This window comes from Aspergillus glaucus (genome assembly GCF_001890805.1).
Source record: "Aspergillus glaucus CBS 516.65 unplaced genomic scaffold ASPGLscaffold_9, whole genome shotgun sequence".
In the NCBI taxonomy this organism is placed as follows: domain Eukaryota; kingdom Fungi; phylum Ascomycota; class Eurotiomycetes; order Eurotiales; family Aspergillaceae; genus Aspergillus; species Aspergillus glaucus.
Genome location: NW_019170461.1, coordinates 657,496 through 673,382, shown reverse-complemented (window position 1 = coordinate 673,382; position 15,887 = coordinate 657,496). Strand labels below are relative to the sequence as shown.

Here is a 15,887-nt window from a genome sequence, read left to right as displayed (position 1 = left end):
ATTGGCTGAGCACTGATCGCTGCTCTCCCGTCCACGCTAGTCCTCTTCAGGTAACTGAGATGCTCGGCCAGTCAACGCGGGCATCTTGAGATGTCAACAAAATTCGCTACATTTGATGACGTTCATAGTAAGGCTGTGGCTTTGAGACTAGAATAGAGTAGGGGATATTCCGAAATACATAAAAGAGACCAGTTCTCTGCTTTACAGATGGCACACAATAAGAAGTTTTTTCCATTTTCAACCATACTTCTCCATACCTCAACTACTTCCTCTTCTTTCTCCTACTCTCTATTGCTACCACAATGGGGACCATAACCTATTGGAACGGCATTGCTATCCTTCAGCTCATCGTATTTCCCATTATCCTCATTGCTGCCATTTTCATCTGGAAGCGGACAGGCTGGAGGGTCGGCAGCAAGATCTGGCGATATGCCGTCACCCTCTCTCTCATCCGGATTGCTGGCAGTATTTCTTCGTTGTTGTCGATCAGTAATGACTCACACAATATCGAAGTTGCCGTGGCAGTGTGCCAGCTGATTGGTCTTGCGCCCCTGTTGCTAACCTTTATCGGACTGCTGAGACAAATGTCAGTTGGCGACGGTGAAGCTCTTGAACTCGATAGGCGTGGACTAACAGACGTGTTTCTAGTGATGTGGATGAAAGAATGCCTCCCAAGCCTATGAAATTAGTGACTCTTGTCACCTTCATCGGCCTCATTCTCGGTATCGCGGGAGTCAGCTCCTCCGACAAAGGGGGTGGTTACCAGCCAGGCACACTCGCAAAGGCAGCCATGGGCATCTTCCTCGCCATATTCGTCATCTTCATCCTGCTTGGTGTTTGGCTATTCTATGAGCTAAGCTTCTCATTGCGGAGGTTCCAGAAGAAGTTGTTCATTGCTATCGCCCTTTCTTCTCCCTTCTTGTTAGTCCGACTGGTCTACTCGGCGCTCAGCGATTACACTACTTATAAAGCTTTTTCTCTTGATGGAAATGCCACTGTCTACCTGTGCATGTCTGTACTGGAGGAAATCATCGCCATGGCCATCACTATGGCCTTGGGAATATCAGCTGTGCTGGAGAAAGACTTCATGAAGCTTACTCCAGTAGCCCAGGAGGACCCCGAGCGAAGGCCTATGGGAGTGAGTTCGTGATTTTGATTGAGTGATGGATCTTTTCAAGTGTGAAATGGTTGTTTTTGAGCATGCTTCTGTGTTCTTGTGTTTCGTTTTGCTATATATCTTTCAATGCTCATGTTATAAGCGGGTGGATATTTACGGGTAGGGAACAATTGAATGCACAGTCGATATGAACGAGGCTGTCTGGAATTAAAATAGACAAATTCAATACTTAATTCGTTTAATGGCGAAATACAGCCAACTCCCGCTTATGGATGCACGACACTAGCCAGAAAAGCGCTTAAGGAGTTGATAAAATACTCAAGGGTCAGAGCGGAAGTGATGGCCGTGTTGTGGCTGGGCTCTAATGGCTGACTTATTTCTAATTACATAGTTAACTAACGAGTTACAGAACCGTTTGGATTCGCGGTAGAATGAATATCTGGCTGATTGCGACACCAAACAGTTCGGCAGATAGTATCTTAAATTGCTAAATTGCATCATAATCTTGTAACCTACTAGACTGTTTTGAGAATCATGGATAATGACTGTTAGCTTGGTATAAGTGGGCTAAAACTTACTGGTGCTATTGGCCCGGGCGTTCGCTTTTGGAGGTTCGTAACACTTATCCCCTGTATTCCATTGCCAGCTTTAATCACCGATGCATAAGAGGGTAGGGACAGATTCTGAGCGGGAAGTCATCAAAAGGATTCGCACACCTCAATGGACATATAAGAGTATTCACGGAATAAAACCTCGCTGAAAGCACGGTGAGAATTGTCAACTTCAAATGCAGGCGTGAGAATATTACTGAATATCTTCTATTTCAGCACCGTTGGCAGTCATTTTATTGTTGATTCCATGTTTAATATACAAATTAAATAGACAAAAAAGAAAGAAAAAAAGATAGCAATCAATAAGAAGTGTCCTAAGTCATATCATGCCTTTTCGTCTCCGGTAGAAGTTGACGCGCCTCCCTGATCCGACAAACACTCACCAAGCTGAGGCATAATATCCTTAATTGTCTCCTGAATCGAATGAGGGTAGTGCGACGTCTACTAATGTAAGTTGGATGATGGGAAAAGATTTTGATTGGGCATACCAGGTTAGACAATGTATTAAGCCACTGGTTAAGCGAAGATGAATCAAGAATATACATCTGCCCAGTTTTCCGGATACGAACAGCCACCAAGACATCAGACTCGCATTCAAGGCAGAATTCTGCTGGCTTTATAGAGCAAGAAGCCACTTAGGACAACCATTCAGTATTATCAAGTAAAGAACTTCCGTTCCGCTCCTCCTACTATCACTTTCGATCTGACTAACCATACATTGCTTTAGAAGGAGACTGTAATATAGATGTCGCACAACCCACTCCATTCCCTACATTCGCCCTTACTTGCCCATGATCCTGAAACGTGGCAGAAGGACGGTTCAGTGGGAGCTGTTTCTGGCGCCCCGCTAATCGTCACAAAAGATACTCCATTTAACGTTGACACAGTTAGCCAGCGGCCGTAAACGGCAGCACTCGACGCCGTTTTACGAGTCTTGCTAACCGGCAGCGGTCTTGGCACCGGTTGAAGCTAATCCCAAGGCTCTCCTGGTAGGCTCTTGCTGGTGTCTGGATGCCTGGGTGCCTGGCCCCACGACGACAACCCATGATGCTACCGCCGATAAGGACTCCTTTGTCGCTCAACTACACCTCATTTTCCTGAGGGAAGCCAGAAACGGCTCCCCTCGCGACCATCGTCTTCGCTCTGTTTCTATAAATTCTACGGTCTTCACGATGTCCGCTCGCCTGATCCCCCTCGCACCTGAGCGACTTTCACATTTGCTGAGGATCTTGACTATACTGCCCCCTCCAGCTGAAGGGAAGAAACTTTAGATTTGGCTACTTGTTTAATCTCCTTTCTATTTAGAGCCCTCTCCTCCATAACTTCTTTCGTCGTCATGTATTCCTCCTCCCGACGTATCGTGTCCGATGAAGACAGCGATGCCAGCACCGACTTACCGGATGTCTTCTCGAACAAGCCTTCCGACAATTCCTTCGACAGTAAGTCCGAGCCGGACAACAGTGGCAACTCGGATGGTGATTCCGACAATGACTCGATCTTGGATGAAGAGGGAAGAGAGCTTCCAGCGGAATACTACCTCCAAGAGGCTGATTGTCTCGATGTCTCGCTGCTTCGACAGAAACGCTACAGCTCAAGGACCCAAGATAAGTTGGACGAGACACGGGATTATTGGGACCGGTGAGAGGCATTAGTTTTTACACTTTGATGCCTGTGCTAATAGTTGGTCTGTCTGGCCAGGTTCTGCCGAGATGGAAAGCATGATCCTGCAGAACGTTTCCGCTGGCTCTCTGACTCAGAGGAGACGGTCCGTTTCCTGAAAGCCCTCTTCTCCTGGTGATGCGATCGGCGACGGGATAAAAGGGGACGCCGGACCCTGGGAATTCAATATAAGAGCTGTTTCATGGCCGCTGGACATTGAAATTTGACTGTCTTCGCACTTGATCGGTTTCCTTCCGCAGGCCCTCTCTAATCGTTTGGAGCAGGAATACTTCTCCCATCCCAGAAATCATATTCGACCCGACATTGGTACTAAGTCCCCATGTGTTCCTTCTAGGAATGCTTTTTCGTATTGGAGCATTCAAAAATTTTTCGACAGATGGATTTGTGGTTGACTGTCCTGAAAATCTGTACAATCTTGGCGTTATCAAGGGGCTCGGCCAGCAGGAGTTGAAGTTGAAAGATGAGATTCTTGATCAATTTGTCTTCTGTCAGGCAATTCGGGAAGCAGATGGGATCCGAATTGCGCTTGAGGAACAACTAACGGACGGAATGCTCCGATACCGAATGAGGCTGGGGGTGAAATCACTGGGTTTGAACAGGTCACGAAGCCATACGGTCTTCGTTATGGGGCAGCGAAGGCATTCAATGACAGCCGTAAGTGATGGCAGTCCGTTTCGGTCCAGATTAGGATTCCTTCCTGGCTAACTCCATCGCCGGACAGCGGACGTAACAAATGAGCTCCAAAATGTGATGTTGCAGCATGCCAGTATCAACACCTTCGTTCGACATTATAGTGTGGGCATTCACGTGGATACTCAGGCGATCGTACAAGGTCTACCAGCCCAAAAACAACTAATGCAATTTGCGGCTTCTATGAGCCGGTCCATTGATCCTCGGCGGCCCTACAAGCTGGAAAATTCCAGCTGCGTCAACGATCTCCCTCGCGTACAGATGTTGCAGGGACATGTTCATGAAAGAAAACAACTCCGGGACGAGAAGAAACGGTCCTACGAGGCTACCAAACGGGACTTTCAACAAACTTTCGGTGATGAAAAATTCGAAAAGAGTGAGAAAAAGCTGCCGCGACGCGCTTGTCGTGAAAACAAAGGCGTAAAGAGGTGTAAGAAAGACTACATGCGTGCCGATCAGCGATATCAACGCGCGCTACGGGAGTTGCGGAATGAGAAGTAACGGTAACGCAATTGTCTAATATAAGAATGAACAGCCAGTGGTTGACAGCGAACGGCAACTCGCTGGGAAGATGGTAGATGAGGAGGTTATGGACGTTCTGGAGCAAACGGGGTACATGACCCCACAGCATATAATGTTGATCGACACTATTCTGACCATGCCGGGCACGACCGTGGAAAAGGAGTATCAACGACGAATTGCCGCGATCAATGCGGTAATTGCATTCTGTGACATAGAAGAGGGTTAACCATCGCGGCGGCCGAATCTTTCCCCGAAATATGGTGCCACGGATGCTTTGCCGGCCATGCCTGCTGCGAAGAGGCAAGCCTGCTCTCTACCTGGTGAAAGCGAGAGCGCTCTTCGTCAAGCAATCGCATCAGTTTGCATCACAGCTCCTAATGAGAGACCGAAAATCTGCTTTCTCTGTCTCGGAAATCCTAGACTTCCAGAAAATAAGCGAATGAAGGTGTATGGCACTCCTGGATCCCTTAGCCGTCACTTTATTGATTGGCACATCAAACGCTATCCGAAGGAGATGCTGGTGAAATGTGATATCTGCGAAAAGGACTTTGAGCACAAGGCAAACTTGATGAATAATGCGGAAACAGCAACTACATGGGATCGTCTCTCCCGACGTCCGCACTCGGTCCCATCTAGAGTTCCGAAAGGAATACGAATAATATGAATATTCATGAATAATTGCGAATATGAATAATATGAATTTAATTCTTTCTTTTGCTCTTACCCCTAGATACTGGCCCAAATGTCGTGTAAGTGTAGGAAGAATTTAATAGAAAGATTCATGATTTCAATTCATTTGCAGACACGCTTGTAAAACACAAATTCCAAAAACACACATAACAAATGCATAAAAGTAATAACCGGTCCATGCTATGCTATTCACAAAACAAAAGAACAAAACAAAAGAAAGAAAAAGAGTCAAAGCCATATCTTCATTTTCATGAATCGAGAGTGAGCATCATCAGGTTTAATGGTTCTTATTGATGTCCTCGAGGATGCTCCAGGAAAGGCCATCATCGTCACAGACCCCCAGAATGCCAGAGCATTGAATTCTGTGGTCGTCCAGTTTCCCCTTGAGTTCCCTCTTTTCATTGCCTTGCTTCTGCTCAGATGGCAGGTTCTGTGGGAGTGGGTTGTTGCCAAGAGGGACATTTCCAGTCCACGATGGTTTGGTGATAGACTCAGAAGCATCCTCTCTCTTGTTGAAATCTTCTGGTTCAGGGCTAGGCTCCCTCTTTGCAATCGCCAAACCCTCCTTCGTTGCCTCTTCAATGAACTTCGATTGCCGTTCATAGCCTGGCGACCCTGGTGGAAGCATCACCACCCTCTTTGCAATCGCTAAACCCTCCTTCGTTGCCTCTTCAATGGACTTCGATTGCCGTTCATATCCTGACGACCCTGGTGGAAGCATCACCACCCTCTTTTCCTTATCGCTGTTCTCGGCTCCATCTTGGGGCTGGACCAACTCCTCACTCGGTTCGTGCTTTTCCATAAGGTATGGCACGTGGCGTTTCTGGTTGTGAAACTGATTTGCATCACCGAAGCCGTATTGTCTTGCCTCGACAATCGGCCGGTCGCCCATCCTAAGAGGATACCGGAGTTCCCTCTTTTGGTTATTGGGGTTCGCTTGCTCGAACTGTAGGGCGCTACAACCATCACAATAGTTAGAACGCAAATTCGAGAGACTACCCGAGAGACGTCCAGGGTCTCTTTGCTGAATTGTGCCTTCATGTGACTCAATGGCAGGCTGATAATGGAAGTATTGCGTTTGTGTTTGAGACCCGGGAGTTGGCTGGCTGGCAAAGGCGGTGGCAGCCGTGAGGGAAACAAGTAGAAGAGAATTGGGAGCAACCATGGTGGCTTGCTTTATTTAATGGATTGTGGTATGATGAAATGATGAATTGATGAATTGATTGATTGAGTTGTGTTTGTGTTGGATTGTATAGACTGATTGTGAGGACATTGAACATGTTTAAATAGCATTTCCTCGCCTGATACAAGGCCATTTTCATCAAATCTGTGTTACTTTGACAAGCAAAGTCTCCATCTCAAAACTAGAGTATGCCTTGACTTCATCGTGTAGTTATTGTTTAAATTAGAAACAAGCAGCGAAGTGAATGCTCTTTTGGGGCTGAATAGAATCAAAACCGAAATGATGTGCAAGACCCGTAGGCGCAGCCGCAGTCGACAAGCAGCCTTATGCCCCTATGGCCCCAAATCCGATCCTTTTTCGCTCTGCGCCTCATCAATTGAAACTGCGACAAGATGAGATTAGTATTTTATTATTCCTGGTCCATGCATATCCATCAGTTTCTTTAACAATGGCCAATCATGGCAATCAGTGATCTCTTGGTCATCCATCTTAAAAGACCCTGAAACTCTCACTGCCTCCAGTTATCCTTAAATTCGGCGGTGAAGTCAAGACCCGGGAAAGACCGAGGAGTTACCTGTCTCCTGACTGCGGATGAATGAGGTTCAAGCTCTATCTCTTTCTCGATAACCATCTGAGTCTGGCCCACTACCTCAGACAATGGATATAACGGGCCAATGAGGCTTCATTTCTTGATACTAGGCACAGTCAGCTGCGGCGCTAAAGCTTGGCTTCCGAAAAAAAAAAAAAAAAAAAAAAATAGTATCCCAGATTCTTTGACTCTTTCCTCACCTCACCTCACTGGACCAGCATGACTACATCCACCACCGTACCAAGATTTGAGAGCCGCGGTGAACTGTTGGGCAATTATTTGGGGAGCAAGGTATGAGGATAGACAGCCTCCTCAGATAATGAAACCAGGGAACCTCTATTCCTGGGATGGTCTAATCCAGGATCATCTACAGTCTCATAGGGCATTTGATACCCTGCGCTGTTAAATCCATTGTCCACAAATGTGCAAATGCGCCCCTGATCATTGGGTTGGCAATCACCTCGCCCACCAACATGGTTTTCTAGCTCCTCGTGCTGAATGAACTAAAAATAATATCCTATTGGTCCTCTATCGTTAGTCTCTCGGGTACTGGACCGGGCAGAATGCAAACCGGATTCTCCTACCAAAAATCACCGTTCTACGATACTCAAGAGAACATGAATCCCCTTTCGTGTCTGATCTAGGAATATGTAGCTCAACTTAAGGGGTTTTTACAGACATGACCCATGTCGCCTTGACGGAAACCTCTCAGAGCAGTTAACCACTCAAGAAACATTTCTTATGTTGTCATCTGAGACATGTAGACTATCTTGTGTATTACGCCATAAATATGCATTCACGATAATACGTCCATGGTTAGACCATCATATGAATAAAACTAGCATGGAAGGCTTGGCTTAGAAGGCCACTCTTGAGAGGCACATCTTCTTGTGAGGAAATTAGCCACGTGAGGGTCCCCATGAAAGCAAAGGCTAGATGAAAGGGGATATATCATGTGAAACTGATCATCAAGAGGTATACCTTCTAGAACAGTCATCTCATACCCAATGCAATCATAACACATGGATAGTGTGAGGCGATGGCTGCTGCTAATCGTAGGGATCAAGTAACGGAAATTCCAAAATGCAGATAATCCCAGGAATAAGTATCATGGGATGTAGATGATCCTGGGTTAGATTATCCCAGGATTCGAGGGTTTCCGAAATGCAAATAATCCCAGGAATAAAGTATCACAGGATGTAGATAATCCTGGGTTATATTATCCCAGAATTAGAGGCATTCCAGGATATTCAAGATCATGGATCAGCTCCTCGGTACCCACAAGCTTCCCTGACTTGTTGGTGACAACGTCCCATACTACCGGGTCTGCCCCATATATGTACAGATAGACCATCCAGAAGTTGGACTTCCTCATCCCAATCAGACCACGCGGAGTCATTTTGGAGCACGTGTTTCCATCCCACACAATAGTCTCTCTCGAGATTTTACCCGGTTGCTTATCAACCGGCGATCTAACTCAGTACGATGGAAGTCAATAACCAGAGCAGGATTGAGCTCTATATTCCAAATAATATTGTCTGACCGAAGGTCCTGATGAATGATCCCCAAAGAGTGGATTTCCTGAATTGATCTGAGTTTCTCGCGGCGATATACGGTCCCCTTCTTACAATCTGTGGCACTGTCGCCTCCCCAAGCCATGAGCAGCATGTGACGAATCTCTCCAGCTCCATGTAGAAAATAAATGTTTGTTAAGTTGATCGGCCCCAGAAAAACGGGCACTGTTGACCCCTGTGCTCTCTTTAGGACCTGGTATATCTCTGCTTCATGCGAAACCTCCTTCCACAGTTGAGAAGTGGTTCCTTTTCGGATAACGGTATAGCCATACGCAGCACAAGTGATCTTGAACGGCGCCCCATAAGATCCACGAGCACCGAAAGGCGTGCAGTTGTGGTCCAAATCTTTGTCCAGCTGCTGTTGGAGCAACTGCACCAAGGTACCAGTATCGATACAGTGTCGGCAGCCACATCGGCCTTGTCGGTACAGCTTGACATTTGGACAGTTTTCATCGAGTGGGCCACCCTGTTGCAGACCAAGCAGACAGCGTTGTGTGCAAAATTGCACCGCATGTTCTTTGTATGAACCGCTTTGCACCTGTCGAGTCCCAGCTTGGCGTCCTGATCTCTGTGTGGGCGGAAATGCTATAACCTGACTGAACCCTCGCTTCCGTCCTGACGTGGCTTGGTGAGAATCAGAGTCCGAAGAGTCCATCGACTCTCTGTAATATAATGTATCCGAAGGTGCACAGCCAACTCGAGACTGAGTGGGCATTCGACAGCCCGCTGGCGTGGGAGATTCAATGGGGGGGGGATGACGGCAGATACTCGAAAATCAGAGACAAACCCGGAATTTGGCGGGGTCTGTCACAATTCCGCATCAGGAATCTGAGAACATGTGTGATCAAAATTCGTCTTCCATACATGTAACCGCGCCCGGGCAGCATTCCGCCATGCCTGGTCGCGAGGAGGCGAACGAAAGCTCATTAAGCAAAAACAAAGCACCCCGCCAATGTCGGTATTCGGTCCCAGAAGGCTATGGCCATCCCCTGCATTCGCATCCAGCTTGGGCTCGCACAGACAATAGTACAGAGTGCTTGGATCGTCATATGGGACTTGTAGAAGGACACGCACCAAACCAATCGTCACATATGAATACTCGAGCCCCTCTTGAATCATGACATGGTACTCCTGAATGATTGCCGACCCTGCTAGCCGCTCTGCATTGTGTCTCAACTTCTCCGCCTCATCTGTTGGGATCGTGTCTGCTGGACCAGACTGCCAGAAGTTTATGGGCCGAAGTCCTGCCCGGAGACTTTCTACGGAAAGCTTGTGAGGTGGCTTATACTCGACCATAGTGAGAAGGGAGTTCGTAGAACCATCAACTCGGTGAATGCAGAATTGACCGGGTCTGGGTCGCTGGGGGTTCGATGCTTCCAGCTGGCTATCTTCGTCCTCATCCAGAGCATCAGCATGATTATCGAACTGAATTCCGCTGCCAAGCTGAAACTCGCGTCGCACGTCAGGTATTTCACACAGTTTCTCAATTACATCATGCACATGATCCTCCACGGCAAATCGTTCATAACTCTCCAAATCCTGCTCACTACTGAGTGGCCCTCGGCCGAGGCCTTCGAGCTCAACAAGAGAGGAGAACAGTTGCGTTGCATTGTCCGCGGGCTTTAAATACCGACACACTGCTAGACTTATTCCCCACCACCTGGCCGGTTTATTCCCGCACGGGAAGCGGTTTCGGATCCAGAACACCGTACAGACATGAGAAAGGGGGTAGGGCATCGAAGAAAGCGTAGAGGATATGACTTCCTTCGGGTATCCGAGCTCAATCTGAACGACCCCCTCACGAACACGTAGAACCCTCAACTCCCATCACAAAGGAAGAGCTACGCGACTGATCCTGCCTGCCGTGGTCAGGAGTACTGCACTAGAGCGTAGTGGATGGATAGGATACCAACAAAGGCACCGTACAAATCCGACAGAGTTAGAAATCACATCGGCGGCTCCGTAAACCCACTCAGGGATCAGGAGGACTTTCCTGAAACAGGGCAATCATTGGATAACGCGGCATCTCTCGAGGGGGCAGTGCTCTGGGCTAGCGCCTGGGTAGGGGAAGATAGAGAAGTGAAAGTGCGTCGTCCGTCGAGGGGACGTACTGGGGCTTATATGCATTGAAGCGGCAGGCGGGCGGGTAAAAGCGGCCAATGATTCTTTTCCTGAATCCTGATTTAATTTATGGGCGCCAGATTGTCTATAAATATGAATAGTGTTTTAAGACACCATGCTACGCTATTGTAGTTGACATAATCCAAATTTTGGACAATCCATGAAACATAAGGGCACTGTTCTCGTGCTGAGTCACTTATCAGGGCTGAGGGGATCTGTTTGTGGTTATGTGCAGATGCCAAGTAGTTCAGTTTTTGAAGTGGGAGGAGGACAGCCAATAATTAGTTGATGTAGCACATTGGGTGATGGCTCACCTTCTGTATTGTGCACTCAGCTCATCCAATATAATTTTTTTTTACTAAAAAACTGGTACATACGACCATAGGGTGTGGAAAACAGGGCTTCCCGTCCGCTCAGCCGTACTTAAGCCACACGCCGGCCGGTTAGTAGTTGGGTGGGTGACCACCAGCGAATCCCGGCTGTTGTATGTTTTTGTTTTTATTTCATTTTCCCCCTTGTTTGTGCTTCAATGAAGCATTCTTTTTATCATTTTGTGTCTATTCAGTTTGATCTATTGTTTGAATCCTTTCATTTACTGTTTTACATACCTAGTAATCAAATTTGGACTACTAAGACAGAGAATCCTTCTGTAGCCAGTCAAGTGAACACTGCAAATTGGAAAATATGACTCGCCAAATAGTGACCATACCAAAGGGACAAGGTCAAGAGCTGCACGAGCTCATAACGCTAATCCCAACATTCAGCCGCGGCTTCTGAAAGCTCTTGGTCCCCTTTTCACCACCAACACTTCGCTGCTCCTTGCCGATACTATCCTTTAGCGAAGTCAATAATTTGATATTATATTTAAGACTCTTCGCCTTCTCGAGGTTATGGTGGGCGGCGGCTAGAGCTTTGGCATCCCCGGTGAGTTTGGTTAGTATCGGAATGTGAGAGGTGACACGGAGCGTATTCTGACAGTTAGCACAACCACTAACGTGCCATCGACTGAAGACAGGCTCAATTCCAACTAGCTTCTGGTCGTTGCTGCCCGGCTCAGTAGCCCAAACACTGATTGCAAAGGACCCTTGGACAGTTGACCGGTCTATGCCGGACACCCGTACAAATGGCCTTTGTGCTGGCACCCTTGCTGCTACTGCGTCGCCGGTCACGGACGTCTTCGCAATAGTCTTTTGTTCAGGGTCGGGGAGCCGAGGTACGAGGCTATCGTAGGTATAGCCCAAGCGTCTAGTACTTGCTACGTCCTGGTCATTGCAAGCTCTCGTCAGCGTCCGGAGTGTCACCGAAAAAGACTTTCGCTCGGAATTACTCACCACGGATGTCAGATAGCGTTCATAATCTTCTACCGGGTCTTCTTTGAATAGATACTAAAGAAGAAACGAGATGAATGATGACATTCTCAAACTATCTCACCACACCCTAAGACCAATACCCAAGAATCACCAGCTTCCATCCCCCCTCCCTCCCCCCCCCCCCCCCCCCCCCCCCGCCCCATCACATCACATCATATCACATACACCACTCAATAATCCTCCAAACTCGACACCCGTCCAGTCCTCCTCTTCATAGACCTCAAAATCCACATCGTCCGTTCGGACCTCGTCATACCGGGGACCTCCACTTCCGCTTGCGCTTGGATTGCGGTTGAGGTTGTAAGCGCTGCATGCGAGGATGTAACGTCGTCGATAGCCGTGTCTGTGACTGACAGACGGAGAGTGTTATCGCTGATCGGTTGTCCGTGCTGGACTGGTGTAGAGAGGCATTCGGAAGGGAAACCGGCAGCTGGGATGGACATGTTTGGTATGTGGACGGACGGGGATTTAAGGTAGTCTCTTTCTCGGTCTTGTGTAGATTTGGATATATTTTATAGCTTCGACTAGAGTAGAGGAAAGTTCTTAAGAGATTGCGGGGTTTGTGCTACTGTCGGACTTGGTGAAATCGCTGGCTTATATACATTTGTAGTGTCGTACGCGCCGAGCTGAGCTGAGTGAAGAGGGGTATTAGCTGACAGTAGTACAGCTAAAATGTTTGTCAGTAAGCCACTGAATAATTGTATGCAAAACAAATAGAGCACATCACAATCAACAGACACAAAGAGCAAATCACAGCCAATTGTATTGCAGTAGGTAAAGTAAGAATGGTTGCACTACATGTACTTTTTAGCCAATAAAAGGGCATGGAAAGCAAAAGAAATTATTTTCGAGATTTGCTGTCGTCGCATAGGTAAAATTGTAGAGCGAAGGTCTGCAATGATAAGTGTAGGAAAAGAAAGACAGGGTGTATGAAGGGACTTTGCCAGAGGAAGAACAATAGATGTACAACTGGAATACAGGAGGGCAACGTGGCCGCGAGTATAGGTCATTGCATAAAGAGTGTTAGTATCTATCTAGAGCATTCTGCATAGCTGCAAGAGGAGTAGGGATTCTGTTTTAAATACAAATGGGTATATGCTTACAATTAAGGGAACGTATACAGGAATTCGTAATACGATACTACCAGCTAGGTAATTTCCCCCTTGTCGTTGACATTTCATTTCTAAAACTATCGATTTAAGAACATATCATGACTACAAGGGACGAAATAAAATCATCACATCGTAACTGATCCTCCTGAAAGTAGCAAGCCGCTCACAGAATCAGAGAATCATCACCATTCACGACTCACGACGCACTAACATCGTTCCCCCTCGGCGCCTTCATCTCATACTCCAGCACAAACCTCACATCCTTCCCGGGTTCCAACCGCATAACCCACTTGACCCCCCCATCCTTGCCCAAAAACACCTCTCCATTACCCTTGCTTTTCTCCACCACCATGGGAACCTTATCATCCTCCTTGACAAGTCCCTTGGGCTCCAAAATCGCCATATGCAGCTTCTCGTCGCTGCTCATGGGGACCTGGTCGAGCACAACGATGTTGGCAGCGGTGGCCTTGGTATTTTTCACCCAGCAGCTGCGCGAGAATATCGCCATGTCTTCCTTGCCGAAGAAAGATCCGCTAGTCTCGCGGCGCACGGTGGGCTTTGCGTAGGTGACTAGGATCGACGGGTCCACGCCCAGGGAGATATCGAAGAAGTCGTTTGGCCCGCAGTTGGGCATGGTTGTTGTTCCGAGGAAGGCATTGTCCACGGTCATGCCCACCTTGCCGCGGAGGATCTGGATGGAGGAGGTGTTGTGGATGCGGGCGCGGAAGAAGGCGGCGGCGCGATGCTTGGGGACGATGACGTGTTGGAGAAGTATGGATTTGAGGTCGAGTTTGGCGAGCGCGTGGCGCCGGTTGACGCTGGAGGGGGTTAGGGTGCGGCGGCCGGGGAGGTCGTAGGTTGTTGTTAGGCCGTATTCCTGGCGGGTTGAGTCTTGGTATTCTAGGTCGGGGGGCTGGAGAATTTCGTCGTCGTCGTTGTCTTCGTTGTTTTCGTTGTCATCGTCGTCGTTATCCTCGTAGGCATTGGCCGCTGGTTGTTGGGCTGCTATAGGTGCGTATGCTGTCATGGGTGCGGCCTGCTGCACCATCTGGTTTGTAAAAGAGCTTGCCGGTGCCGCCTGCGGTACTGCTCCTCCAAAGAGAGACCCCGTGCCATTCGAGGCAAAAGGGCTCGACATATTTCCCCCAAAGGGTCGCGATGCTGCCGATCCAAAAAGACTTGTTCCCGGTTCCCGTCGTGTTCCAAAGAGGCCTCCAACCTGCGGTTGCTGTGGGACATCCATATGCGAGGCTGGTCTAGAGAGGGATGACGGTTCTGCGGGCTGCGGAGGTGCTTGTGGTGCATTTTGTGCCAGCGCATTCTGCTCCTGGCGTGCCACTAGGAGTCTGCGTTTGTTCTGTTGTTCCAGCATCAGTAGCTGCATCTCATAATCCTGTTTGGCAGTGCGGCGGTCGACAACTGGTCGTCCTCCCTCGGACAAGCTGCGAACGATCTTTTCCCACGAAGGCTGCCCGTTGCTGTCATCCTGATTGATCAACTTGATGTGCCAGACCTGCAAAGAGGGAATGCTCTCGTGGAGCCCCGAGAATGCGGTCTGCGATGTCGACAGTATGACCTTGGTATCATTCCAGGTCTCAGAGCTTCGGTTCTGGAACTCTGCACCGTATGTGACTTGAGCGGTCGACGAAGGGGTGTTGATGCTCATCTCATAGCGGGAGAACCACTTCGCATCAGGGACGACGTAGCTCAGACGCAAGGTAACTTCTCTCCCGCTGGAATCCGCTGGACTGTCGGCCGCTTGCTCGACAACAGAGAAAGAACTGCGTCGGCTCGATCCGGGCGTGAACGATGACTGGCTGTCAAGGTGCACGACGACCTGTCCCACAGAATACGTCCAGAAACGTCGTTGCTCGTCTCTCTTGCGCATTTCCTGCGACTTTCCCTGCTCACGCTCGCGTAGGCTTTTTTCGCGACGTCGCTGAAGTTGTAGTTCAACCTTCAGTATTTTGACCGAGAGTGACTCGATCTCCTTCTCTTCCTTCGACATTTGCGCCTTCGCCTTGCGGTGCCTTTCACTCTCCGTTGCATACCGTTCGACGTATTGCTCGAGGAACTCCTCCAACTTGCTGCTCTCCGTGTGCTGAGGCTGCATTCTGTTGCCGTAAGAGTCCATGAGACTTAGGACCCGCACCGCCATGTTCTCGTCGTTGCGAGCCTTGTCGAGCCTCTCCTCGGCACTGGTCCGCTCATCCCGAAGTGCTTTCAACTTAGGGTCTTCACTGTCACTAGAATCATCGTCGTCCGACTCTTCCTCTCCGTGGACATCCTCAAAGAGCAGCCGTCGAGGGACTATCTCGGTCTGGGTGTCCGTGATGGTTGCCGGGCCGGAGCCTTCGATACGGATGGAGTCAACATCAACCTTAGGGTCGAGACCCAGAACAGTAATTTCGTTCAGGCCGGGCTGTAGAAAAGGTCAGAATACGATCCCGATCTCAAAAGAGCTGGGGTAGCAACGTACCTGGACCTTGGTGGTGATCTCCCGGACTACGGTCGCTCCCGTAGGCGTCAAATTGACGGTCTTGGTGGGGAGGTCATAGACCTGGATTTCAGAAGTCGCGATGTCTGCCATGGTTAATTATTGTGAGAAAGAAAAGTGGAAGAGTTCTG

General features: G+C 48.5%; 6 protein-coding genes across 6 annotated transcripts; 2 read left to right on the top strand and 4 right to left on the bottom strand.

The window, feature by feature from the left end:
• Positions 1-302: 302 nt before the first annotated feature.
• On the top strand, positions 303-1,150 carry ASPGLDRAFT_125042 (uncharacterized protein; the record flags this gene model as incomplete). Its single annotated transcript, XM_022540534.1, has 2 exons — positions 303-586; positions 649-1,150. 2 exons carry the CDS (start codon positions 303-305, stop codon positions 1,148-1,150), a joined length of 786 nt encoding a protein of 261 aa, XP_022401449.1.
• Positions 1,151-3,635: 2,485 nt separating this feature from the next.
• Positions 3,636-4,751, top strand: ASPGLDRAFT_1469989 (uncharacterized protein). Its single transcript, XM_022541903.1, has 3 exons — positions 3,636-3,997; positions 4,042-4,062; positions 4,130-4,751. The coding sequence occupies exons 1-3, from the start codon at positions 3,745-3,747 to the stop codon at positions 4,597-4,599; spliced, it is 744 nt and encodes a 247-aa protein (XP_022401448.1). The 5' UTR covers positions 3,636-3,744; the 3' UTR covers positions 4,600-4,751.
• Positions 4,752-5,435: 684 nt separating this feature from the next.
• On the bottom strand, positions 5,436-6,697 carry ASPGLDRAFT_1469956 (uncharacterized protein). The gene is made up of 2 exons (XM_022541902.1): positions 6,209-6,697; positions 5,436-6,152 (listed from the first exon to the last, which is right to left on the bottom strand). The coding sequence occupies exons 1-2, from the start codon at positions 6,349-6,351 to the stop codon at positions 5,588-5,590; spliced, it is 708 nt and encodes a 235-aa protein (XP_022401447.1). The 5' UTR covers positions 6,352-6,697; the 3' UTR covers positions 5,436-5,587.
• Positions 6,698-8,477: 1,780 nt separating this feature from the next.
• Positions 8,478-10,484, bottom strand: ASPGLDRAFT_66264 (uncharacterized protein; the record flags this gene model as incomplete). The annotated part of the gene is made up of 3 exons (XM_022548999.1): positions 8,478-9,423; positions 9,468-10,316; positions 10,459-10,484. 3 exons carry the CDS (start codon positions 10,482-10,484, stop codon positions 8,478-8,480), a joined length of 1,821 nt encoding a protein of 606 aa, XP_022401446.1.
• Positions 10,485-11,287: 803 nt separating this feature from the next.
• Positions 11,288-12,862, bottom strand: ASPGLDRAFT_81980 (uncharacterized protein). The gene is made up of 4 exons (XM_022550140.1): positions 12,502-12,862; positions 12,313-12,454; positions 12,109-12,162; positions 11,288-12,039 (listed from the first exon to the last, which is right to left on the bottom strand). The coding sequence occupies exons 1-4, from the start codon at positions 12,588-12,590 to the stop codon at positions 11,500-11,502; spliced, it is 825 nt and encodes a 274-aa protein (XP_022401445.1). The 5' UTR covers positions 12,591-12,862; the 3' UTR covers positions 11,288-11,499.
• Positions 12,863-13,384: 522 nt separating this feature from the next.
• Positions 13,385-15,860, bottom strand: ASPGLDRAFT_148801 (uncharacterized protein). Its single transcript, XM_022541976.1, has 2 exons — positions 15,739-15,860; positions 13,385-15,681 (listed from the first exon to the last, which is right to left on the bottom strand). Exons 1-2 carry the CDS (start codon positions 15,847-15,849, stop codon positions 13,456-13,458), a joined length of 2,337 nt encoding a protein of 778 aa, XP_022401444.1. The 5' UTR covers positions 15,850-15,860; the 3' UTR covers positions 13,385-13,455.
• Between the last annotated feature and the right edge of the window lie 27 nt (positions 15,861-15,887).

Coding starts and splice junctions, on each gene's coding strand:
- ASPGLDRAFT_1469956 (XM_022541902.1), bottom strand. CDS start 6,351: ATGAAGGCACAATTCAGCAAAGAGACCCTGGACGTCTCTCGGGTAGTC. Junction 6,153..6,208: donor AGAGGGAACTCCGGTATCCT/CTTAGGATGGGC, acceptor CTTCGGTGATGC/AAATCAGTTTCACAACCAGA.
- ASPGLDRAFT_148801 (XM_022541976.1), bottom strand. CDS start 15,849: ATGGCAGACATCGCGACTTCTGAAATCCAGGTCTATGACCTCCCCACC. Junction 15,682..15,738: donor AGATCACCACCAAGGTCCAG/GTACGTTGCTAC, acceptor CCTTTTCTACAG/CCCGGCCTGAACGAAATTAC.
- ASPGLDRAFT_81980 (XM_022550140.1), bottom strand. CDS start 12,590: ATGTCCATCCCAGCTGCCGGTTTCCCTTCCGAATGCCTCTCTACACCA. Junction 12,455..12,501: donor AGCGATAACACTCTCCGTCT/GTCAGTCACAGA, acceptor CCTCGCATGCAG/CGCTTACAACCTCAACCGCA. Junction 12,163..12,312: donor TTGGAGGATTATTGAGTGGT/GTATGTGATATG, acceptor TTTCTTCTTTAG/TATCTATTCAAAGAAGACCC.
- ASPGLDRAFT_1469989 (XM_022541903.1), top strand. CDS start 3,745: ATGCTTTTTCGTATTGGAGCATTCAAAAATTTTTCGACAGATGGATTT. Junction 3,998..4,041: donor GCTGGGGGTGAAATCACTGG/GTTTGAACAGGT, acceptor GTTATGGGGCAG/CGAAGGCATTCAATGACAGC. Junction 4,063..4,129: donor GAAGGCATTCAATGACAGCC/GTAAGTGATGGC, acceptor ATCGCCGGACAG/CGGACGTAACAAATGAGCTC.